The sequence below is a fragment of the Papaver somniferum genome, chromosome 9, assembly GCF_003573695.1.
Source record: "Papaver somniferum cultivar HN1 chromosome 9, ASM357369v1, whole genome shotgun sequence".
NCBI classification, from domain to species: domain Eukaryota; kingdom Viridiplantae; phylum Streptophyta; class Magnoliopsida; order Ranunculales; family Papaveraceae; genus Papaver; species Papaver somniferum.
In genome coordinates this window covers 182,557,259-182,582,477 of record NC_039366.1, presented here as the reverse complement: position 1 = coordinate 182,582,477, position 25,219 = coordinate 182,557,259, and the positions used below count along the sequence as shown (strand labels likewise).

The window sequence follows — 25,219 nt, the reverse complement described above, 5'->3', positions numbered from 1 at the left end:
AGGAGCTCTAAGTAGAGGTTAGTGTGAAAAATAATAACAAAGTTGCATTTCTGGCTTTCAAGGTTCTTATGCAAGATCTTTTTGTATAATTATCCGACACTTGCAAATTTGAATTCGCAAGCACAAGTGAGGTTAGACAGTTATTGACTTTGAATACGATGCAGTCCAATAGTAATGTTATCGAGTTCATCAAGGTTTGCACGATTTTGATCCGACCAAAAACACATTAACAAGTTTCTGATGATACCAAGCAATAAGGATACAAAGAAACAAAGTAGCAGGAAAAATTCTGAATATACTAGTGTTATTATTGTATTGTTTGTTGTTTATGATAATTCAATCTCAGGTGTTGATAATGTTAGAGCATCGCTTGGTTGAACAAGCAAGTTTTGCTATCTCAAGCTTGTCGTCAATGTTAGTTGATCAAAACTATAACCTGATTTCTAGTCTACTAAGTCAAGTTTCTGACTAGGTTAAAATTTGTAGTTGAGTATCAGAGATCACCCTTGAAGAATGAAGATCGACGAACTTCTGTATTAGGTATGTGAATACTGAACCATTCTATTTTACTCACTATCTTACCGTTTTATCTGTTGAGACTATGTCGTATGACTTCTAGTAGATTTACAAAGAAGAACTTTCGAGTCAAGCTTGTCTTGTGAAAAATCTCGAAATATGATTTAACAAAGATGTTCAATGGTCCTCAACAATATTAGTTCTATGAATTATCTTTGGATCAATTGAAAATTTCCTATGCAAATGATTAAATCACTTGAGAATGTTTCAAATATCATAAGAGAGAAATATGAACTTCTGATATTTCTTCCCAGGGTAGGTTGGCGAACCAGTTTGCAAACTATAGATATCCGATTTTCAGAAATACATGGATGGTTGGCGAACCAGTTCACAAACCGTAAGTTCAGTTGGGTACAGTTCACGAACCGTGGTGAACTGAATTTCAAAGTTGGTATAATAGGCTAATAGTTGGCGAACCCGGTTCACGAACCGTTGTCAACTGAGTTTAGTCTAGTAAGGTTGGAGAACCCGGTTCATGAACCGTTGCACCCTGACTCGGAACAAGCCATGCGATTCACGAACCGTCCTACCAACTGTCCAAGTTTATTTTCAGCAAATGCTCAAAGACTTATTTTCTTTTTTTGTACGTTTAACATTATTACAACTCTCTTAAACACTTCTAAGACTTAATTGATCACTTAAACACTTATGTGTGTGCATCATGATTAAACTCTTAGGTGTTTAAATGAACATCAAATTGTTTTTAGTTCTTTGGCTAAGTTGCCAAACCGAATAGTCATTGTACATGGATCTGTAATCGGACCAAATTATATATTCTTCTATTGTATTTTTTCAAGAATAGAGTTTTTCTTGATTCTCAAGTTATTTTAACTTGAATTCTAAGCAAACTCCGGTTTTGGAAAAATTATAAATAGAGATGCTCTTTTAACTGGGAAATTCAATCCCTAACACTTTGTGTCCTAGTTGATCCTATATTCGTCCTCTATTGACATAGGTTTCCTCTGAGAAACATAATTAGTTCTACGAGTAAAATACTTCGCTTTGGGGATTCATGAAGCCAGGTCCGACTATCTTTACCTTGATAGTTCGTGAATCCTGATCTTGCTTTTCTGTTATTGAAGTTTTCGTAATCTCTTTCGGGAAATATAAATAGTAATCGTAAAGTTCTCTTCGTCTCATACTTTGTGATTCATCAAGATAGATATATGAAAACTGATCTTAATTAATCTTTTGAACATTGTTCTTGAGAGATGGATAAGAATCTAGGGTGCTCTCCCGGAGTCGTAAGTTCCGTATTTGTGAGGTTTGCTAGCTTTATCTATTACAAGCAGATTTCCCCACCTTGATATTTGATCTAAACGGAAATTAAATAGGCTTATATGTTAGAGGAAAATTTGTATCAAAAGTCTTCACTTCGGCTGAAGCAACTCTTAGGCTGTAAAGGACGTCATCTAAGGGAATCAATTGCGTAGAGCCTTGCGAGGTTCAAGAGACGTAAGGAGCGCGAACGTAACTGAATCGCTTAGAGGGTGGCTTTGGTCTCAACTAAATTCAAGTCTGAATTCTTATAGTAGGCTAGTATTTGTAGCCACTTAATACAGTTCGGTGCTCAAATCTGGACGAGGTCCTGGAGTTCTTCTGTTGTTGAGGTTTCTCGTTAACAAAATTTCTGGTATCATGTGTTTTTTCCCTTTGCATATTATACTGTTTATCTTTATAATTGGATTTATACGGGTTCGTACATATACAATCTAATTGGATATATCCGATTAATCGTAATCGATTACGAGAGTTGCTTCTTGTAGAATTCATATCTTGAAAGATAGATAACAAGTTTAATCGCTTAGCGAAATTTCGATAGGATTATTTGGATATGACTCGATTGATCTTGAATATTGATTTCTGAGATCTCCCAAGTACTCTGATTAACAATCAGGTTCGTGGACTCTGTGTTTATACACATACTGAGTGAGTAGAGGTTGAGCTATAAACTCTATATACATATTGTCAAGGATCATTCAGTTGGTTTACTTGCTATTTTCTATACAGGTTTCCGAACAAAAAATTTGGGTATATTTGGTATCCTCTGCGTTTTCAGTTGGTATCAGAGCAGGCAAACACTATTAGACCTAACAAGTATGTGTTTGTGGCTTATAATGGTGGTGGTTGGCTTAAAGTATCCCTTGGAAGATGAAATTAAATCTTCTCATACAAAGGTATCACCTGTTAAACTTGAATCACTTATACATATTATTGTATCATTAGTAGATATACTTTTGTTTCCATTATTTTTCTCCGAATACTATTGAATCTAGCCCATCTTACATTCCTACCTTATTGTTATTCGTTGACGATCTTAGTTTTGTTTAAAAACATTTTTATTTCCCTAGATATTATAATCTTAGTCTGAGATAATTTTTCACAAGTTGATACCGAGTCGCTTGTTGCGACAGTTCATTCATTGGTATACAAACATCTCATATCCGTTGTTTCAATCCTATTTGTCATCCATCACGAGAAAATTTATTGGTTTTCGTCTTAGAAATGGATCTGCAATAAGTGGCGAAGCTTAATGGGGATTAGGGAGGATAGTTGTCCTCCCTAGAATTTTTGAAGTTGCCAAATTAGGCTCGAAAATTATGGATTTTGCATAATTGCCCTCCCAAAATTTGACAAATCTCCTCAACATACCTAGTGCATTAATTTTTATTCTTTTTTTTTTTTTTGAGAATTGCTATTATCGTGAGAAATAAATAAAAATATCATAAATTATTTAATCTAACTTCAAATGAAAACATTTTGCAACTTTTATAGCATCTCAATGTACATTTTGTAGCAATTTTTTTTTTGTTGAAAAAATCACTAAAATATTTTTGGAGGCCTTCGACCGTCATAGCATCCAACGTTGTAATTCGTCAATGTCAGCATTTGTCCTCCCAACAAAACTCTGGCTCCGCCAGTGTCTGCAATACTCTTGGAACATGCCCTTAGAGAGCATCTCCAACAAAGGGTGAAATTATTATTTTTGAATGACACATAGGATTTTAGACCCCCATTTAGTATAAAAGCATCTCCAATGGTTAGGTCCTACAAACTAGGAGGGATCAAAAACTAAATACAAAGGTGTTAAAGAAAGTCTTAACTACACCTTCGGGATGACCCCTAACTAATTCCATGTCATCAATTTTATTTAAAAATAGTAAATTTATATACAGAATCAAGCTAAATATATTTTTTTTGATATTTATTTAAATCTAAAACATATGGTATAACCTTGAATATTGGAGATAAGTTTTAGTATAACGGGTCTTATTAAAATCTAGGGATAAAATCTAAATAAATAGAGGTCTAACAATAACATCCTTCTTTTTTTGATAATAATAAAAACAAGAGTTTACAGAAAAGCCGTGAGCTGCGTTGTGTCTACCCAGGACCTAACAGTGGTCTCGGAGTATCCCAATTTAGCTAGGTTAACCAAATCTCTCGAACACTTTGGATTTAAATCCTTACAAAATATCGAATTGAAATTGTTTTTAAACGCTAAAATTTTATCAATAGTGCAGTCCGCTTGCCAGGCCGTGTTTCTTGTTTTTCCCTTCATTGCTCTGGTAAGTTGTTTATTGGTCCATGCGATTTGAAAGTCCCTGCACTTCAAAATATGCGCCCATTCCAGCACTTTTAGGGCAGCAAGGCTATCTCCTTCGTCTTTTGAATGAGTTCTGTTGGGGAGGAATTTCCTAGCTATTGTTACTCCTGACGGGGTGGTGATGCTGATCCCAATTCCTGTTAATTCAAAGGTAGAATCATAAACAGTTAAGAAGCTAAATTTAATCAGTTCCTCTTCATAAGAGTTAGCAGTTTGAGTTGGTATTCTTTCGGCCATCATAAGTTGCTGGCTCATAACATAATCAAGGTGGTTTATTATTTGAGTTCCTACAACTTTGGGGTCCATGTGCTTGTATTGGAAAGAGCTGTCGCATCTGGCTTTCCACACAAACCAGCAGATCGTCGCGCATACTTCAGCCCATTTTCCCCAGTGCAAAGGAAAATTATTCCTATTAAACCAGTTTCCACACCAATCTGTAATGTTATGCTCCTGTTGGGTTTCTCTATCTAGATTGATATTACACCTAGACCAGACCTTCTTGGTGCAATCACATTCCATAAAGATATGCTCACTAGTTTCAGGAAAAATTCTTACATAAGCTACTAACCGGGTTTATATAATGCATGAATTTAAAGAGATGAGCACTGAGGGGGAGCATGTTGGACTTCATTTTCCAATTGAAGATTTGGATTCTCGGAATAGTTTGCATCTTCCAGATTTTCCTAGCTAACTATCAATTGGTTGACTCTCTTTTCTGACCAAGATGTTGTACATGGATTTAACTGTGTAATTACCTTGTAGATTGTGTCTCCATCTAAGGTTATACTTGGCGTTGGGTTTAGGTTTAATTTGAAAGGCTATAATGAAGTTAGTTCTAGATAGATTATCCCTAAGAACTTGGATGTTCCAAGAGTTGTTTTCAATCAGATCACTGACAAGAGTAGGTTGAGAAGGATTATCGGGTCGCAAGGATCAATGGGATTAGATTGGCATGAAGCCAAATGTCTTTCCAAATGTTAATATCTTTTCCGTCTCCCACCTCCCAGGTGCAGTGTCTCTGTAACAATTTGATCCCTTTATGAACCCCTTTCCAAGCCCAGGAAGCCGAATCAGAACAAGAGGAATGGAACGGGTTAGAGAAAGGATAATATCTAGTTTTCATAGAAGAAGCATTGAGAGAATTAGGTTGTTTAAAAAGTTTTCATGCATTTTTTGTAATAAGAGCAAGATTCCATTTATCCATTTGCTTCAATCCATTTCCTTTGTTCTATTTATCCTTACACACACCCATCCAGGCTTTAATATAGAACCCTTTTTTATCCTCTCTTTTCCCTAACTAGTAGTCCCTCATGAGATTATTAGCCCTATTGGTTATGTCAGTTGGGAGAATAAAGGTAGACATAGAGTAAACATGGATGGTTTCAAGCACGCTTTTAACCATAGTGTTTCTTCCAGCAGGGGATAAGTTTTTCCAACCTTTTAATCTGTTGGCCATGTTATTTAGAATGGGTTCAAAACATGCGATTTTGGATCTACTGGTAAACAACGGAGCTCCTAGGTATTTGTCATATAGGGAAACTTGTCGAACCTTAAGAATGTTTATGATATCTTTTTTAAGAGTGTTGGAGGTTTTTGGAGTAAAGAAAATCCCAGATTTATGAAAATTAATCATCTGACCAGAACTATCACCATAGTTGTTGAGTATATTCATGAGATTCTTGGTTTGGGAGATGTTAGCCTTGCAGAAAATGAGACAGTCGTCAGCGAAAATGAGGTGACTTATCGAAGGACTTTTCTTGGAAATTTTGAAATCAGAGATTTTCCCTTTTAATTCAGCATTGGCAAGGCATCTAGAGAAGGATTCCATACATAGGATAAAGAGATAGGGAGATAGCGGATCTCCCTGTCTTAGTCCTCTAGAGGGTTTGAAAGGATTGCAGGGGCTGCCATTAAGCATTATCGAGGAGGAGCTAGTGCTAATACATTGAAGGATAAGGTTGCACCACTCTTTGCAGAACCCCATCTTTTCAAGCACGACAATTAAGAACTTCCACTCCACCCTCTCGAAGGCCTTAGCCATATCGATTTTGAGACCCATATTTCCTTTCTCACTCTTATTCCTCCTCATAGAGTGGATGATTTCGTGGGCTACCAGAATATTGTCAGATATTTGGCGTTGACTGACAAAAGAAGATTGGCAGGGAGAGATTAGTTTATAAAGGAGGGGATTGATTCTGTTTGCTAAAACTTTGGAGATAACTTTGTAGACTATGTTTCACAGGCTGATGGGCTGATAGTCACTAGCAGAGGAAGGATGATGAACTTTAGGGATAAGGGTGATATACGTTCTGTTAAGTCGTCTAAGCATGTGGCCACTATCAAAGAAAGATTTGACAATATTACAGATATCAGGACCCACCAGGTCCCAATTTTGTTGGAAGAAGCATGAAGGAAATCCGTCAGGGCCTGGACTAGCATTGGGTGGCATTCCAAATAGAGCATTATTGATTTCCTCCTCTTTAGGGTAAAACATTAGAGTAGAATTCTCAGAGATGGTTATGAGATTAGGAATCAAATTTATAATGTCGGAGTTGATAGTAGGGTTAGAGGTGGATAACAGAAGATTAAAGTGGTCTGTGAGACAGTTACTAATATTCTCTCTGCATTCAATCCAGTCATGATTAGCATTATAAAGGCCAGAAATATTATTTCTCCTAAATCTAGTAGTGGCATTTAGATGGAAGAAGCTAGTATTTTTGCCCCCTAGTGCGATGAATTTTTCTTTTCCTTTAATCTTTAGCATTTCCTCCTCGTAGTTGTAGAGTTTTAGTAATTCAGTTTTAGTTTGGAGGAAGACTGAGTCATTGAGTTTTATGGAACTATCAGACAGGAGGTGGTTGAGAGTGTTATTTAGGTTTTTAATGTTAGACCGGATATGACCAAAATTAGATCTGTTCCAACGACTCACATCATTTCTAACATTGTAAAGTTTATGCACAAGTTGGTAGACATGAGAACCTTTGTTATCAGTTTTCCATGCTTCATGAATTATTTCCTTACAACTTTGTTCCTTTAGGTAGATACCAAAGAACTTGAAAGGTTTGAAACCTGATTGAGTAGGGACTTCGGTATTTAGCACAATTGGGGAATGATCCGACCCAATCAGAGGAAGATGGCGGATGATGGCATTAGGGAATTGGGTGGACCAGGAAGCGTTGGCTAGATCTCTATCCAACCTTTCTTCAATAAGGTTATTACCCTCCTGTTAGTTTGACCAAGTGAAAGGGAAACCACAATAACCTAGGTCTATTAAGCCTATTTGACTAAACATATCATTCCATTTTCTAATAACGATTCTATTTGGGGTTCTTCCTCCTCTTTTTTCACTCTCATTAAGAATGATGTTCAGGTCACCTATAAGGAGCCAGGGAATGTTAACCACCTGAGCCATTTTTTGCACTAAGGACCAGGATTCATCCTTATGCTCAGGCTTGGGAGAACCATACATAAAAGTTATTAGCCACTCATATTTAAATTTCTCACACAAAATTAGACAGTCAATCTGGTTTCTATTCTTATGGATAACATCCAGTTAAACATTATTGTCCCAACAAATGTCTAAGCCACCAGCAGCACCCACAGGAGGGAAGAAAGAGTGGTTATATAAAGAAGAAGAATGGAAGACATGTTCGACAAAGTCAGAGGGATTTTTAGTTTCAGATATAAAGATTATATTAGGATTTTCACTTTTTATAATCGTACTTAGATTTTCCCTAGTTCCTGAGGGACCTAGACCCTGAAAATTCCAAGAAATTAGCTTAATGAACTTCCAAAAGTAGGAAATTAACGGATAAGAGAAAACAAGAAGGGGTTTAACACCACAGAGCAATAAGTTAATGTTTCTGGCTTTACTTCTCATCCCTAGGTCAGTTATGCAGTAGACTACTAGCATGATCGATTTTATGGAATGATTAAAATGCCAATACAGATTAGAAAGTCTAACCTTTCTGTTGAGCAAAGACTCGTCTCCAGCACCAATCTTAATTCCAGTCTTCTTGTTCAATCTAGGAGTTTTCAAGCCAACAACAATCAAAGAAGATTTATCGGATTTTGGGTTTCTCCTGATTGGGTTTGAGACACCAATCGATCCAGTGTTGAATTCAGGTAAAGGAAGAGAGAAATTTCCTTCCACTGGAAGAACTGCTTTGCTTCTTTTAATCCTTTCATAGCTTTCAATCAGGTCCTTTCTTTTTCCACCGGGGATTGATATTGGTTATTGAGTGGTAGTGGTGTTCTCCGAGGAATTAATGGAGATGTGAGTCTTTTGTCTGTTCCATTTCCTGGTATATGGAATAATAGGGTTTCTAAGAGATTGAGATTGGGTTAATGTTTGAAATTTAGGAATCGGGTCAAAACTGGGTGGGTGGGTTGGCTCCACGGTTTCAGAAGCCTTAACAATTTGGGTATTTCTGCGTAGAAATGGGTTATAGTTGTAGTTGTCGATTGAGTGGGATTTGAAAGATAATTTTTGTTTAAGCCCACTGAAATTTGAGTGTCGAACTCCTGAGACTGACTGAGTCGAGGGACAATTGGGAGAGAATCTTTCACTGGAGAGATGAGGTGACATTGCTTCTTGATTATGGGATCCTTTAAGGTTAGCTTTTGGGAAAGGTTAAGATATGGATTGGCTAGGATATCAAATGGGTTTTGGGAGGTGGGAATCATTTGGGTTAGTTGAGGTGTGAGTTGGGTAGTATGCAGAAGATTAGTCTGAGGAGCTTCAGAGGTTACATTATTTGATGTTGAGTTGTTGTTAATGATTCTTGCCGCCATTCTAGAAGCTAAAGTTTCTCTTCTCTTTGGAGTGTAGCTGTCTCTAGAGTGGTCTAGAGTACGGCAGAATTGGCATAACTTGAACGGAAAGAGAGCATAAGAGAATTCTATCCAAGTTTTTTGTCAATCATACACACAGTCAGAACCATATGGGAGGGGATTTGTGACATCTACTTCCACCATTACTTCAACATTTTTCTCATCGTAATCACGCCCATAGCGATTTTTGAATAAAATGAGTTGACCAGCGGGCTGTGCTATTCCTTCTAGAGCTTTGAAAGTTATGTAATCTGTTGGAACTATTTTCATTTTTATACTAAGCCTTATCTTTTTATATTCTTCTTCTTGAATTCTATGGACACCTTCAAATTGATTTTGAATTATTGCAAGCATAGCATCGCTCAACATGGCTTGGATAGTTAACAGCTAGAATACCTTCAACATGATTGAATTTGAAGTGAAAAAAGTTCTTTGTTTTTTGGAATGGTGAGATCTCCACATCTTTCTTCAAGTTCCAGTGTTTTCTGGTGTAAGAATACGCTTCAGAGATCAACACGTTGGTATTGCTGTGGAGTTTACCAACTACACTCATCTTATCATCTTGAATGGGTTTTGGTTTCAGATAATCTTTGTTCAAAAATACTATAGGTCTTAGGGGATCTGGGATGTGAAGGTTTTTTTCCATAGCATCAGAGAGATCTTCAATGGAGTTGTTGTTGGAAGAGGACGCCATGAGGACTTCAGTGTTGTAGAATTTCGAGTTTAGGAGGTGGGTGAAATGGGTGAGCGGGGTGAAATAGAGGGGGAGAAGAGTCTTATTGGGATAAATGAGTATTAAGTAGTTTAATGGTATCTCTTGTCGAGACGTCAGGTCCAAACAAAGCCAAACGTGCAGATTTCTCCTGCCATTTTGTTTTCATTTGTTGTAGTTGTACTTTTGTAGATGAGTCATGTTGTCTTTTGTGTTTTTAAATTGCTGCCCAAGGAAGGAGAACAATGACTTAACTAATAGGTACTTATCCCCCACATTGTTGATTTCTGCCGCAAAGAAGAGTTTGAATCTGCTGGGAGAAAGATAGATTGACGAAAATCTGAAAGAATAACATAGCAACATATTTTTTCCTCCAAGAACAAGGAGAAGATTGAGTTTCCAGAATAGTCTTGGTTTCTCACAGAGATTAGGGATATAGAATGTCTAAACTGGCTCTTTTTTATTTTAACTTTGATTTTACTTTTGTGGTAACTCCAGAATGTTATTTTGTGGTTAGAGAGCTGGTAGGTTTGCAATATCAATACTTGAGGATTTCTAGTTGTTGATTTAAGCTTTTGATGTTGTTTGGTTGATTTTTAGTTGTTTTCTTGTTTGGTTTGAAGGTTATTTTTATGGTTTCTGGTTATTTTCTGGTAATTTTCATGGTTTCTGGTTGCTTTCGCAGAGGTTTATAACAATAACATCCACGTATGATTTTTTCGACCTACTATTGGAGATGTTCTTAGAGCATCTCCTATAGAGGGTGAATCTTTTTGTTTTTGTAACACGTAGGATTTCAGACCCCCCACTTAACATAAATCCATCTCCAGTGGTTGGATTCTACAAACTAGGAGGGATGAAAAAATAAATATGATGGCTTTAAAGAGAATCTTATTTACACCTTCACTTGCACCTCCATGTCAGATTTTTAATTATTTTATTTTTTTAGTATTTTTTTAAAAATGGATGAGAAGATACAAAGTCTATTTATTTTGTAATCCATATGTATTGATAGTTTTTTTTTAGCTTTAAAATATGTATACAAATAGGGTATAATCATGATTAAAAATCATACAAAGCTTTTGGTTGGTAACCTAGCAACAAGCTGGGCACCAACTCCCTTTTGAATAGCAACGCCTAACCTATGAAAAATGAAACTACCTAAACCACTACTAGCGTCATTGCTAACTAGGAAATTCTTGAGACGCTTGAAAAAAACCAAAGTATCCTCGCCAAGTTCCCCTAAGGTAGAGAAAGTTAGAACACCCAATCCATATCCATGTGCAGTACACTTGTCCAAGTATTTAGTACGTTTACGAGAAACCGCACTAGAAGTTGCCTTACCGGGGACAAAAGAGCGGACACCATCACCAGTAAATGGAGAGACACCTGTAACATCCATACAAACATCTTTCCCATTTTCCCAGTTGAGAACAAGGATATCGGCTGGCTTTAAATCTCTGTCATCATCCGTCTGAAGGCCAAGAGAAACCTCCTTGCACGCAGGCACATTAGTTTTGTAACAAATGTCAAAGACAACGTCACGAACAAAATCATGTCGAAACTTGTACCCAATATACTTAGCACAGTGAAGCGCATGATCTCCAAAAATGTCCATAGATTTGTTGCAACTTGCGCATAAACTATTCTCAACAAACAGAGGAATACCAAGACAATAACAAAGCACAACTCTGAATTGTCTAGGTCCGAGGCATTGATTGAGACCGCTAATGGGAACCGCCAAAAGATAGTCTTGTGCATGCTTGACACGATTGCATTGCCATAAGACAAAATCTCTCTCGGACAAAGAAAATTGGTCTGGGATTTGTTTCTTAACTGCATCGAAATAAGTTACTGCCAGAGAATGCATGGAACGGGGGGCAGTCTCATCGACACAGTAAGAAGAAGGTAATCCACATACATGGATGAAGGTCTGAAGAGCCGACTGATAAGATGAGCCTTTGTCTGTTGAGAATAAATTACCAAGGATCACCTTTTTCACCGAAGTAGTCTGGCTCCGAGAAGCAAGATAACAGTAAGCACGAGTGTCTGTCATGTTATAAACGCCAAGTCCACCATCTTTAATGGGCAAGGTAGCTAATCTCTGTTGTAGAGGACCAAACCCCGAACCATCCCCAGTAATTAAAAGTCTCAAATACTGGTATAACTGGCATCAAAAAGATCAGTGGCTGGTTGTAGGGCAGCAGGATTGGTAGTTCGCATTGCAAAGTAAAGTCTAGACACACCAGTGCAATTGCGAAGTAAAATCATCTCACTTTGAGGATCCTTGAGTTTTTTGATCGCATCCATTAGGAGAACGGTTTTGTGCACCCTGCTCACCAACATATCACTAATAAAGTCCATATCCAAACTCACCGTACCACCCAAAAGTTTAACACCTTTAGAGGGTCTACCAATATCTGAGGGGAATACACCATCAGCTGTACTTCTGGGATCAAGGGAAGGCCAAAAGACTTATGTTTTCTTTATATTAAGGTGCAACCCCCTGCTTGGTCCTTCAGTTTCAATTATTCGCAAAGCCTTAGCTACCTCCAGAGTATCACCAAAAATTGTTCCATCATCAAGGTATCATGCGTGTAAATCGAGTTGGAAACGAGAAGCAATAGACTTCACTAAGGGGTGAAGTGTCAATTAAAACAACAAGGGACCGAGGGGATCACCTTGTTGAACACCGAGGGCAGAAGATAAAATATATTGGGCATAATAAAGCTTAGCCGGTCGTAAGTAGAAAAATTCTACCCAGCGAGAAATACCTGAACAATGAAGACGTACTTCCTTGACGAGATGAGATCTGCTCACCATGTTGAAAGCATTAGAAAAGTCAATTAACAACATTGACATTTTGTCTGAATGTCATTTCATCTCCAAAAGGCGATTTACAACATGTAAAATACCTTCCCCTCCGACAGGTACACCAACACCGAATTGGTAATCCCCTAAATAGGAGGTCATGTCTTTTCCGACGGCGAAAGCAGCCACTTTGGAAACCAATTTACGCCAAACCGTACCAACTGCAATGGGTCTAAGACCTCCCCCGGCTTGAAAAATGGTGTCAAAGGTGCGCTAGCAATGTATTCGCCTAATTACCACAGACAATTCCCAACCAACCAAAGATTGACAACCCCAGAAATCGACGAAATTAAGTCATCCGCCACTGCCGCCGCCGCTCCACTGAGAACATAAACTAAGTGCTGCGCACGTAAGTCGTGTCGACCACAAGATGTCCTTTTAGGGAAGCTTTTAATGGATCCCAAAACAGCCCTGGAATCCACAAAAATAGGATCAGCAGTGATGTCTTCCACGGGAACCTCAGGGGAAGATGCTAACGGATGCTTATCCTGCAATTTAATGTAAGTCTTCTCATCGCATAGAGCTACACCAGACGAGGATAACACTCGAATCGCAGATGCGAAGTGCCCTGAGTTGATCTTGTTTTAACAGGCGATGACATTAGCAACTTCTTGCTTCTTCTCGTCTGTCTTCTTCTCATCCGCCTTCTTAGAACCTCCCCGAACAGGCTGTTGGAGCAATTTGTTAACTAGAATGACGCAACCATTGGGTTCCTTCCAAACTTTAAGCGCCTGAAGAATTGCTGCAATCTGTAATCTCTTTCGATTACCGGACTTCCTCTCAGCTGGACACTTGGGTTGGTACAATGATAAAGTGCAAATGGGAAGAAGCAAAAGAAGAAACCAACCTGAAAGATTGGATGGACTTGCTAACACCCTGTCGAGACAAACCTTGAGAGCTCTTGAGAACGCGAGTCTGCACTTATGAGGAATGCAGGCGACTGTTGAAATTTTCCTTTGAAAAACGACGTTCATCAACTCAGTGGAACGGATTCCAACAACATCACTACCATCGTTCACAGCAGCTTCTTCCAAACATACAGCCTGCAACTCGCCTGGTTTCGCCAAACCATGGATTAAGAAATCTGCCCATACACCATTGAATGGACCTGAGATGAAATCATGTACATCACCTTCACGCACTTTGCAAGATTTCGTCCATGCATGCAGATACAAACACCTACTGCAGAACCACATACGTAAAGTGCAGAGAGCCTTCTCCAAACCACAATACACATCCAGATTACTGCCAATCAAGTCCCTGCAAGCGTTCCTGCTAGCTTCGGAGGATAAATGCTTGTCATGAAGGTGTTTCAGGAAAGAACCCTTGACATATCCTCTTCCATGAACCCCATCTGGACATCCATGGATGCTCTTGAAAGGACAGTGAACAACATCCGATATTGCTTCTACCATAGAAGGAGAAGAAGGCGAGGGTACCAGTGTGGAAGGGGTGGGCAGCAGAGCGCGAGAAGAATTCCTTGTAGCCCTAGGCATGGATTCTGAGTAAGAACCCTAAAAAAAAAAAAAAAAAAACTGAAACCCTACAGAAAAACAAAACGCGGCAAGGAAATTTTTTGAAATCAAAGCAAAGAAGCGAAAAACGTGGTAATAAATCCAAAGGAAAAACAAAATCAATGAAAAATCTGCGAGTTCAAACATGATGAATCCGAGATTGGAATGAGGTTCCAATCACCGGGAGAAAACACCGGTGAAAAACCATGAGAGAGAAAACGCCAGAATTAATATTCTAAGGTTAAAAATTAGTTAAAATAAAAATAAAAGATTAAGCTTTTATCATGTAAAATATTCTAAGGATTAAAGTTTTCACTATTGCCACGGAGTCCTATGTTTATTATATGTGTAAAATCTCCTAAATAAAAGTCTTAATTAGACTTCCACGTAGGATTTTTTTACACTCATTGTTGGAGATGCTCTTAGGACGCTACCACCTTTTTTCCTGCCTACCTATGGTGGAGTTTCATCAAAGATGTGCCCAAATTAGGACTTCAAACATCAATAAGAAGGTATAGTAAAAAACTCTCCAAGTGATGCACACACAGGAAAAACTAGATAATGTCACTCTCTTTGTATATAACTAGGTGAGAATTTCTTCTTTCTTGCAAGTTTTATTTGAACCATTGTTAAGCATCTCATTTTGAATGTTAAGTTTCACTTTGTATCGCTTGCGCCATTGTTTTTTTGTGCTTGCCAACTTTGAATTTCATCATTAGATTAAGCGATCAGTCAAACTCTCAAATACCTTTTGTAAATTATGACCATACCATTATATAAGTGATATCTATGGTTAAGTGGGGAGACAAGATAACAAAGCCTAAAACCCAAGGAGCAATGGGAATCAGGAAAAGCGAAATCCACAACCAGGTGCTCCTGATGAAAATAATATGAACTCTCCACGACCAGCTAAACTCCGTCTACACATCTTTAAGTAGAGCGAAATACCTGAAGGATGAGGAAATCCAGGAAAATTATGACAACATTCCCGACACTGCCAGCCTGATGTGGTAACAGGTATGTTCTCTGATACCCACCCTAAAATCCAATTATCATCATTAGATCTGAAATGGTACCACAACTAGTACTACGTCAAACCGGATCCCCCACTACCAACCACTCACCACATCACAATGCAAGGCATATAGAAAGTTTCTGAGTATCTGGCAAGTTATCTCTGATTGGAGGGGAAGAACCAATAATAGAGAAAAGAGCCGCAAACTGTCAACTTCATAGTTATGGAGAAATATTTTGAACTCAAATTTCCAAGAACCGTCAGCTGAAATATGTTCATCAATACTTGCAAGTTTTATATTATCCACCTTGTACAAGGCATGAAAAAAATCGGCCAAACTTTCATCTCCAATCTACTTATCATGCCAAAATGATATTAAAGTGTCAGAATGTAGACAAATGGTTGAATTTGATGATATTAACTTGCTTGTTTCAGTGATTGTTCTCCAACAAGAAACACCGTAAGGTGTAGAAATTTTGCCAGGAATCCAATAAGATGAGATGCAATCATATTTTTCCTCTATAAGCTGGTACCATAAATGTGTTTTCTCCACCCCAAACCTCCAACACTATTTTGCAAGTAAAGTTTGATTCATTAATCTAATATTTAGAATGCCAATACCTCCCATTTCTTTAGCAGCACAAGCTAGACGCCAGTTGATCAAGTGAGAAGTACTACTGCCATCACTATTATGTTCCCATAAAAAAATTCATCTTCCTTTTCGAAGTACTTATAACAGAGATTGGTTCTTTGAAAAGGGAGAAGTAATACATTGGCAGCGAAGAGAGAATACGTTTGAGAAGAATCACTTTACCTCCTTTGGTGAGAGATATTTTGTTCCAAAAAGAAAGTCTTGCATCAAATCTCTCTATAACTGGATGCCAAATTTCCTTGGAGGTGTTTTTTGCACCAAGTGGAAAACCCAAATACATGAAAGGTAAAGTATCCATTCCATAACCTAACTCTGTAGCCCATGAATTAATGTCAGGTACATCACCAATAGCAACGAGTCTGGTTTTACAGGTATTCACTTTAATTCCCGTAATATACTCAAAGCACTTGAATATATAGAATAAATTTATGAGTTCCTCCTTCTTGTTATCTACAAAAAATATTGTATCATCAGCATAATGTAGATGGTTTACAACCTGACCCCCGTCAACCATTGAAAACCCATTGAAAAATTTGGAGTTTGCTGCTCTATCGATACATCTAGAAAATCCTTCCATGGCAATGTTGAAAAGCAAAGGAGAAACATGACATCCTTGCCTAACACCCCTTGAGCTGCTGAAATAACCAAAAGAAGATCCATTGATAAGGACTGAGAAACAGGCTGTCGAGTAACAAAATCTCATCCAACCACGCCATGTACTACTAAAACCCATTTTCTATAAAATAAACTCTAAGTAGTCCCAATTAATCTTGTCAAAAGCTCAATATCAGTCTTGCAAATAACCCCTGATTTTCCGGATTTCAATCTTGAATCGACCAATTTATTTGCAATAAGAATACCATCGATAATTTGTCTTCCTTATATATAAACACATTGAAATGGAGAAATAAGTTTAGACATTACCAACTTCAACCTGGATGCCAATACTTTTGCGAGAATCTTGTAAACACTTGTAAGTAAGCAAATAGGTCTACAATCTTTGATGGTTTCAACATGATCCTTTTTGGGCACTAATGTGATGAAGATTGAATTATGCTCTGTATCAATACAACCTTTATCACAAAATTCAGAGATAGTGCCCATGATGTCTACTTTGATGAAACTCCAGCATTTCTTGAAGAACATAACTGGAAAACCATCTGGCCCAGGGGCTTTATCTTAGGCTAAGTCATTGATGGCCTGTAACACCTCAGCTTTGGAAATTAGCATCAAGAATATCATGTTTAATAGAATTAATACAATCAAACTATATACCTTCCAATATAGGTCTGATAAGTTCGTCTTTTGTGAAGAGATGTTCATGAAAACTTACAATGTATTATTGAAGTGCATATTTGTCAGAAACTAAATTGCCATCAATGTATAGTTGTTTGATTTTGTGATATCTTCTCCTATCCATAGCTTGATTTATGAAGAATGAAGTATTTTTATCTCCCTATGTCATCCATTTGGAATTGGATTTTATCCTCCATGAGATTTCCTCTATTTGAGTAACCTTCTCAAACTCTGTCTTAAAATCTAACCTCTCTTTTTGTTGAACTTCGCTCAGTAAGTTGTCCTCAGCAAAGTTGTCAAGAGTCTGAATCTCTGTTAAGATGTGAATCAACTTGGTAGAAGTATTTCCTAAAACCTCTTTGTTCCATTCCTTCAATTTTTCTTTTAGAGCTTTAAGCTTGCACCATAAGATTGTACTTGGACTACCTGCAAAACAAAAAGAAGACCACCACTCTTCCAACAGTTGTAAAATCCGTTCTTCAAAAACCACATAATTTCAAACCTAAATGGACTAGGTCCCCAAGAAGGGTCAGAAATGTCTAAAATAATATGAATGTGGTCTGATATAGGTCTGGCTTTGGTTAGTTGGGAAAGGAAAGGAAATTGAGTTTCAAAAGAAGGTGAAATGAGGAATCTGTCAAGCCTACACATCACAAGATTGTCCTGGCCATTTGACCAAGTGTATCTTGCTCCTTTTAAGGTAAGATCAATGAGTTCATGGTGGAAGATGAAATCAGCAAAGTTCATCATACTTTTGGTAAGCTTTGTGCATCGCTTCTTCTCATCACACTTGGTGATTACATTAAAATCTCCACCCAAGCACCAAGGGAGATCCCAATAGCTACAAATGTTGTCTAACTCTGGCCAAAAATCAGGTCTTTCATGAGGTTTATTGGGACCATAAACATTAGTCATCACCCATTGAAAACCATCCAGTTTGTTAGTTCAAGAGATAGATAGAGTGTAATCACCAATAAGAGAGTCATAAACATCTAAGAAGCTCTTGTTCCACAAGATCAGTATTCCTCCAGAATTACCCATAGACTGTTGATAAGTCCATCCGTAATCTGTGTGACCACAAATTTGAGCAATGTCATATGAGGAGAACTGCATCATCTTAGTTTCTTGCAGCATAATAATCGAAGCTTTGACAAGTTGTATCATTTTCTTAACAATGAGTCTTCTATTGGAGGAGCATAGACCTCGCACATTCCAGCTCAGAATTTGTAGACTCATTTATCGCTAATAATGCCCCTCTTCTTGCAAATTCTTCTTTGTTTGATACCATTTTTGCCAATATCTTCATTGGAAATATCCAGTCTTTTGCATTAATTAAGAAACCTCTTATGAGTACAAGGTAGGTCAATATTGGGTGATGAGGAAGCATCATCTGTTATGTCGCTGCATGTAGGTTCGAAACCGGGAGGGAATTCTGGATTTGAAGAAGAAGATGTCTCCAAAGGTACTTCGGCATCTAGATGGATTATAAAAGTCTCTTCTAACCATTTGAGAGGCAAGTACTTCTCTTTAGGTTCATATACCGGTGCATTCTACACACCATCCAAATGCATCAACGTACGTACTGCAAAATCTTTCTTAACAGGTGGAGGTTGACATGTTTTGCTAGATGATTTTAGGATTGGACCATCAACATATATCTTACAGAGTAAAAATATTGTGTTGTAATTTGGCATTGACTTAAAAGTGATGCCCAATTGAATTCCGAACTTGAAGAGCCTGTGAACCTCGTTGAGAATCCGATTAGGTACTGTAAGCATAGAATTGTAACTTACCACAAGCTTTGCATGGTTTTGTAGGTGGAGAGATTTGTTTGAGATAAGTGGGGGTTTTAAGATAGGTGGGTTTCCATAGGAGGTGAAATTTCTGGGTGCTGGTGGAATTTGGACAGGATGAGGCATGATGATGAATGGGTGAATGGGTTTGGGGATGGGATCGATGAATTTATAAAGCTTTATTGAGAGTTTTTTTGGTGTTGTTTTATGCACAAGAGGTCTGATTTTAACTTCTTGAAATTCATCAAGAGATAACTTGAATGCTGGGTCTTTATCAATGTCCATATCTGTAGCTTCTTCTCCTGCAGCCGTGTTGGACATCTTCGTTTTTTCAATTCTTCTCCAGACTTGTGTGGCCTGCATGGGTTTGTTTTTCGTTTTCTTTTAAGCTACAGTTCTTTGTAGATGTTGACCCATGATGACCAGTCTCCCGTACAATTGTGTACAAGACTTTGCTTGTTGAACAGGTCATGAGATTAGTCGTAGAATCGTCCAAGAATTGATCTTCTGAGATTTTGTCGTAGGACTTACGTGAATAAGGGAGAAACTTCTTATTTTTCATGGGAAATTTCGAGTTTGGTGCCCATAAAATGGTATAACTTTGTGTTTGGTGCCTAACTTTGTCCAACTTTGAGTTTGATGCCTAGTCAAATGATTAACTTTGTTTCACCGTGTTGACCATCCAATTCCGAATTAAAATTGTGAAATGACCAACGAAAAAAAGACTTTCGAATTGTCATTTCCCAATTATTGACAATATGATCAGTATGAACATGTATAACTTGCTAACATTAGTAAATAAATCAAAAGTTCTTTTTCGTTGGTCATTTCACAATTTTAATTCTAAAATTGGATGGTCAACACGGTCAAACAAAGTCAATCTTTTGACCGGGCACCAAAAGCAAAGGTGTACCTTATGGGAACCAAACTCAAAATATCCCTTTTTTCATCTGTTCGACAACTGCCTTTGAAGCTGATTTCAAATTTTCCGGTGCCGGACAGCTGGAATTCCGTGTATGAGGAGCTTCAACAATGAAGATATGAGCAGTAAATTTACCAAGTTCAGTAAACAAATTGATTGCTCTAGGGATAAAATTGATACCCTCTGAATTACGAACCTTGATTCTTATTGCTGTTAGATCCTCCAGCTTAAGAGTTTTTGGACTTATAAGTAAAACTTCTCCACAAAGCTTACCTAGTTTTTGAATGATTTCTGATGACCAGAACTGATAAAGAACCCCAAAGATTTCCAAGTGAAAATACGTTGCCAATTCTGAAGAGGATTTCCAAAACTTTTGATCCCATCTGTTAACCGAATAATCAACCTTATCAAGATTGAAGATGAACTCAACGTCAGCAAGAGATAAATCTCTATTCATGTGGAATATGGCTTGATATGAGTTAACAGGGTATAACGAGATTGGGGTTTCACTCTGAAGTTCCAAACTTAGGGCTTGGCCGATGATACTCCAATTGTTATACTCCCTCCGTCCCTAATTAGATGACCTATACCATAAATAAGTGGAGTGATAGATTAGTATTATTATAAGAAATATGTAAAATTTGATAGCCGTATTTATATTCATTAGATATGTGTTTTGAAATGCTTTCCGATGATACAAAGTTTGCGAAAATCCGTTGTATAGTTTGAGAGATAAATCATTTCTAAATTTACCAGTAAATTTTAACTAGGTCATCTAGTTAGGGACGGAGGTAGTAGGATTTAGGAGATGAAACAACGAATGCATCATACCAACAACCAAGGGTATTAGCTGGATTTGTGAACTTAATGTTTATACCCCTATTACTACAGGCATTTACAGTCAAAGGAGCAGCAAATCTATCACAGGTGAATAGTGATGAATTTGTGGGTATGGGATAGTTTTATTGGAATGTAAGGCTTGAGCATAGGTTTTGGTTGGTTTCTGTGTAGGATAGCTGTGAAAATTGGGTTTTCCAATTGAGTTGGAGAATGAGATAATGTCTTCTAAGACAGATTGGGTCTGATTGAGTTGGAGAATGAGATAATGTCTTTTATTATTTTAGAATCTCTGTTAAAATAATGTTACACTGGTTGCTATAGCGAACCAACCAGTGTAGCATTTTCCAGCCGGGATGAAGAAGGAGATTGGGTCTGCTTTTGGGTTAGGTTTAGATAGAAAAACATTAAGGAAAAACCCATTGTTATTTGACTGTTTATTTGCCTATTGTAACTTCTGAGTTTTTCTTTTTTGGAGGGAAAGAATTAGAAAGGCAAGAATTCAAAATTCTATTTTAAGGAACCATGTTTGATTTTCATCATATTTCCAAATTCTTCTACCAACATCACCATTTTTTGCGATTTCAAATAGGATGTTTTGTAGATGCTTGGCAAGGGATAAAGGAAAAGTTCCTTTAGTGGAACCTGTAGAGAAGAACCCAGAAAGGGTAATGGGTGAATAAGGAATATGTTTGTTACAGGGAAACCTAAAAAACTTTCTATCTACCTATTTTCAAATGACATGATTGAACAGATCTATGGAACTAGAATGGATCTAATGAGCCTAAAGGTCTCATTCGCCTACAGGCTAAGTTTCAAGAATCTATCTGAAATAACTAAATGCATTATTGATATGATAGCCTCCCTTGGTTACACATTTAAGAGCAGGAGGTGCTAAAATAATAAAATGCCCCACATCCCATAAACTACAGAGGACATAGCAAATTGCCACCATTGACACTCATTAACAAAAACCGGGTTCAAATAACCTGCTAAACTTTCCTTGTGTTGATTGAGTGCTCAGTTCAAACATAAAAAGTGAAATTTAAGATTGTATTTCATCACACAATATTGAAGGGTTCACAAAAATGTAAACGAAACCGAACTGGTTTAAACAACTTCATGCATTACGTGTCCACCTATATCCACAATCTAGCCATAATAGTTGATACCTTACACAGGGTACATCGAATATAGCTTCCAAGCCGACCCTCGACTCCTTCCCACAGCGAGGGCACTGATCTTCAACTAAGCGCATTATTGGTGTAAACTTATCTTCACCACCACCACCACCAGCACCAGCACAAGCACCACCCTGCCCGACATTGTGACCATTAAAAGGTGCTACATTGACTTGTTGAGCTTGTGCAGGACCTGGCTGAGGATGGTTAATGTTTCCTTCTTCTTGCACAACTGCTGGAAGCTCAATATCATCTTTTGGGCGAATGGAGCCTTCTCCTGGGAAGTTTGAAAAAGTTGTCAGTAACCGAACCTCTGACAGATTGGTTATCCTAATACAGCTGAAAGATGCACAAGTATACAGCTGAAAGTTGGAACTCACCTGTGGCTGTACTGACTGTAGCATGATTTCTGTTATTCCTGCGAAGACGGGATCTCATTGCAAGGAGGGCTGCTACACAGATTGCCACTACAAATACGCCACCGACTGTAAATGCTATTGCTCCAGGAGCCAGTCCTTTTTGCTTCTGTTTTCCTTCTCTGGGAGTAGGAGTTATTTGGAATGCATTTTCGCTAAACCTGGTAAGAATAAAAGGCAAACATGCTAAGTTGTTTAGTAGAGTACTAAAAGACATATAAAAGAAATAGAATTTGAAATTCGTAAATCTTACCATAAATGCGGTATCTTTTCAAATTGCTTAGGAATAACACCACTGAAGTGATTATTTCGAATGTCGCTGAAATTCAACAGATAAAAATTTTAAATTAAAATTGCTATAAGAAAAGAAAATGCTTAAGAAGAGGTAAAAGATTAAGTAATAGCAACTGTGATTGTCACGTACAGATCAGTGAGTGGGAGATAAGCTAGAAAGACTACTGATCCTGTGAATTGGTTATTCTGTAGGAATCTGCAAGCATACAAGAACTCTCTTATAAGAGTGGAAAACGAAGACAGTCTGAAAAAAAGTGAATTAAATTAAGTTTGATTATTTGCTACTTACAATCCAGTAAGATTCTTCAAACTTCCAAAGGATCTTGGGAGATCTCCAGTGAAGTTGTTATATGATAGATCCCTGTAATTATAGCACAGTGAAAATTTGGGTCAAGGGTATATCACTAAGCTCAAATATGTTGGTATAAAGAACACTACAAATTTAGGACCACACACACAGGTCTTTTGTTCAGTTTCATATAAGCACCAAAATGACAAGGTTAAGAGACTGTACATTTGTTTTAGATGCGGAAGACCCATAAACACATTGCCTACTGGCCCCGATAAGGAATTATGAGATATATTCCTGCACACAGAAACAACATTTAGGACTGTCATATGGGTAAACTTAAATGTTGAAGCAATAATAGGTCAACAGCTTACAAATGCCGCAAATATTTCATTGACGTCAGGGAGAAAGGAATATTCTGATTGAAATTGTTGAACGACAAGTCTCTGCGATTTTAGTAAACAGATGAGTCAACTATGAAGAAAAGATGGATATGCAAGAAATAAGAGGTAAAAAGTCTTACATATGTGTGGCATTTGGAGGTAAAGATGAAGGAATTTCTCCCTCTATGTGATTGAAGCTAACATCCCTGTAGGAAAAAACCCAGATAAAAGAAGTATGTAAGCTTACATGGAGGTTAATATAACTCAAAGACAGCTATCATTTTATATTCTATGAAAACTACTCACAGCTGCTTCAAATTAAAGAGGCCGAAGAGATTCCCTCCTAGACTCCCATTTAGCTCTAGACCATTTATTTTACTGCTTGACAGTAGCCAGGAAAATGTTATTTTTCAACCAAAAAGATACCAAAAGCTACAGGGGCATACAATTAAAATGAAAGAGCCAGGAAAATGTTAGTTTCAAACAAAAAAAAGATACCAAAAGCTATGAAAGGGCATACAATTAAAATGAAAGAGTTGTTAGCATTACATGAACATAACGGAGGATCCAGAGCATGAGATCCCTTTCCACGACTCCTTACAGGGATCCCCTCCATTCAGTTTCCATCCATCCAACTGTGGTGGTTGGTTCAGTGATTTATACAGATCTTGGAGAATGGTGACTGAAAATTGTAAAAGCAATTTAAAACAGTGAGTTTCTTCAACAAAATTATAGGGCCAGTTTTTGGCTAAAGCTATGGTAGACACCAAACCAATCTTCCACTATGAATTCTAAGCAACTATAAGCATATAAACTGTATGTTCCTCACAAATTTCACCAAGAAAACTAATGAACCAAAAATTGCTACATGAACCTTGTTTTTTGACATCATACAAGACAAGGAATCTTCCCCTCCAAAAAAAATTCATCACAAAGAAACATCTGAAAAAGGCATGAAAGATTGAAGAGTATAAAACGAAAATAGGAGATGAAAGTATCAATTATCGTCAGATGGATCAGTTAATGCAGAATCTTGAAGTATCAGCATTGTCGAGAAGAGAATTGTAGCAAGTAAAACCCACAGATAGTGTTTAGCCATCTTCAGCATCAGAATTACAGAGGCAGTAATTCAAGAAACTGCAAGAACAAACAAGAATGCAATCCATTAATTACAAATACTTGAAGAATCAAACGGAGATCTAGAATTCACACACAAAATTGAAGTGGTAACTAAAAATCTTTAAAGCAGTAACTGAGAATTCAGAGAAAATGCAACCAAGAAAGGTAAAAACGAATCAAAAACACCCAAAAATTACATAAAAGATTTCTTGTAAATTCGTACCTGAGTTTTCTAATTGAACCAGACTTGAAGTTCTTCAAGAAACCATGTCGTACACGAGAAACTTCTTCAACTAAAAAAACTTACAATCTAGGGTTTCACCTCGAGAGTTGGGAGAGGGAGAGAAAGAGAGAGAGACGGAGACGGAGACGGAGACGGTGAGATGCAATGTCGGTTCAGAGAGTAGGGTTAAGAAAGAGAGAGAGGGAGAGTTGACAGAAGAGTTTATAAAGGTGAGTGGGCAGTGTAACAGAATTAGTAATGCTCTGCGCTCCATTACCCAAAACGGTTAGTTGTTCCAAGTGCTTTCCACTATAACAGCTGTAATACCCGAATGTGCATTACTTCCCTGTGAACAGACGCCACGTGGAAGTCCAAGCGAGAGGATTCCAATCCAGCAGTTGACATCGAATTAATGAATAACAGGGTCCAGAAAGTTCTTCTCCTCTTTCCGTCACGTTTATATCGTATCGTTAAAGTTATCTCGGAGTTCCGTTTTTATCGGATATGCTCTTCTTTTCTTTTTTTTGATCAGACGGTACGGATATGCTATGTAGGGGGAAAGGTTTTCAAGAGAAAAACTTAAACATATGGCAGGAATGAATTAATTATGTGACCGAGTTTTCCTCTAACCAAATTCATTAAAATTTACAATTACCAGTATATTATCACACACACCAAGATTGGTT

At 37.6% G+C, this 25,219-nt stretch overlaps 1 protein-coding gene across 1 annotated transcript; it reads right to left on the bottom strand.

The window, feature by feature from the left end:
• Nucleotides 1-21,645: 21,645 nt before the first annotated feature.
• LOC113313666 (protein STRUBBELIG-RECEPTOR FAMILY 2-like) lies at nt 21,646-24,764 on the bottom strand. The gene is made up of 12 exons (XM_026562459.1): nt 24,534-24,764; nt 24,066-24,328; nt 23,741-23,873; nt 23,498-23,569; nt 23,332-23,397; nt 23,183-23,254; nt 23,034-23,105; nt 22,809-22,880; nt 22,650-22,715; nt 22,479-22,544; nt 22,190-22,386; nt 21,646-22,086 (listed from the first exon to the last, which is right to left on the bottom strand). The coding sequence occupies exons 2-12, from the start codon at nt 24,118-24,120 to the stop codon at nt 21,749-21,751; spliced, it is 1,209 nt and encodes a 402-aa protein (XP_026418244.1). The 5' UTR covers nt 24,121-24,328; nt 24,534-24,764; the 3' UTR covers nt 21,646-21,748.
• Between the last annotated feature and the right edge of the window lie 455 nt (nt 24,765-25,219).

Bases quoted from the DNA above. Each gene is read 5' to 3' on its own strand.
- LOC113313666 (XM_026562459.1), bottom strand. From the start codon at position 24,120: ATGAATTTTTTTTGGAGGGGAAGATTCCTTGTCTTGTATGATGTCAAA. The intron at 22,545-22,649 runs GTACGTGACAAT...GTTGAATTTCAG, and splicing joins TATCTCCCACTCACTGATCT to CGACATTCGAAATAATCACT. The intron at 22,087-22,189 runs GTGAGTTCCAAC...CAAACTTCCCAG, and splicing joins TACAGTCAGTACAGCCACAG to GAGAAGGCTCCATTCGCCCA.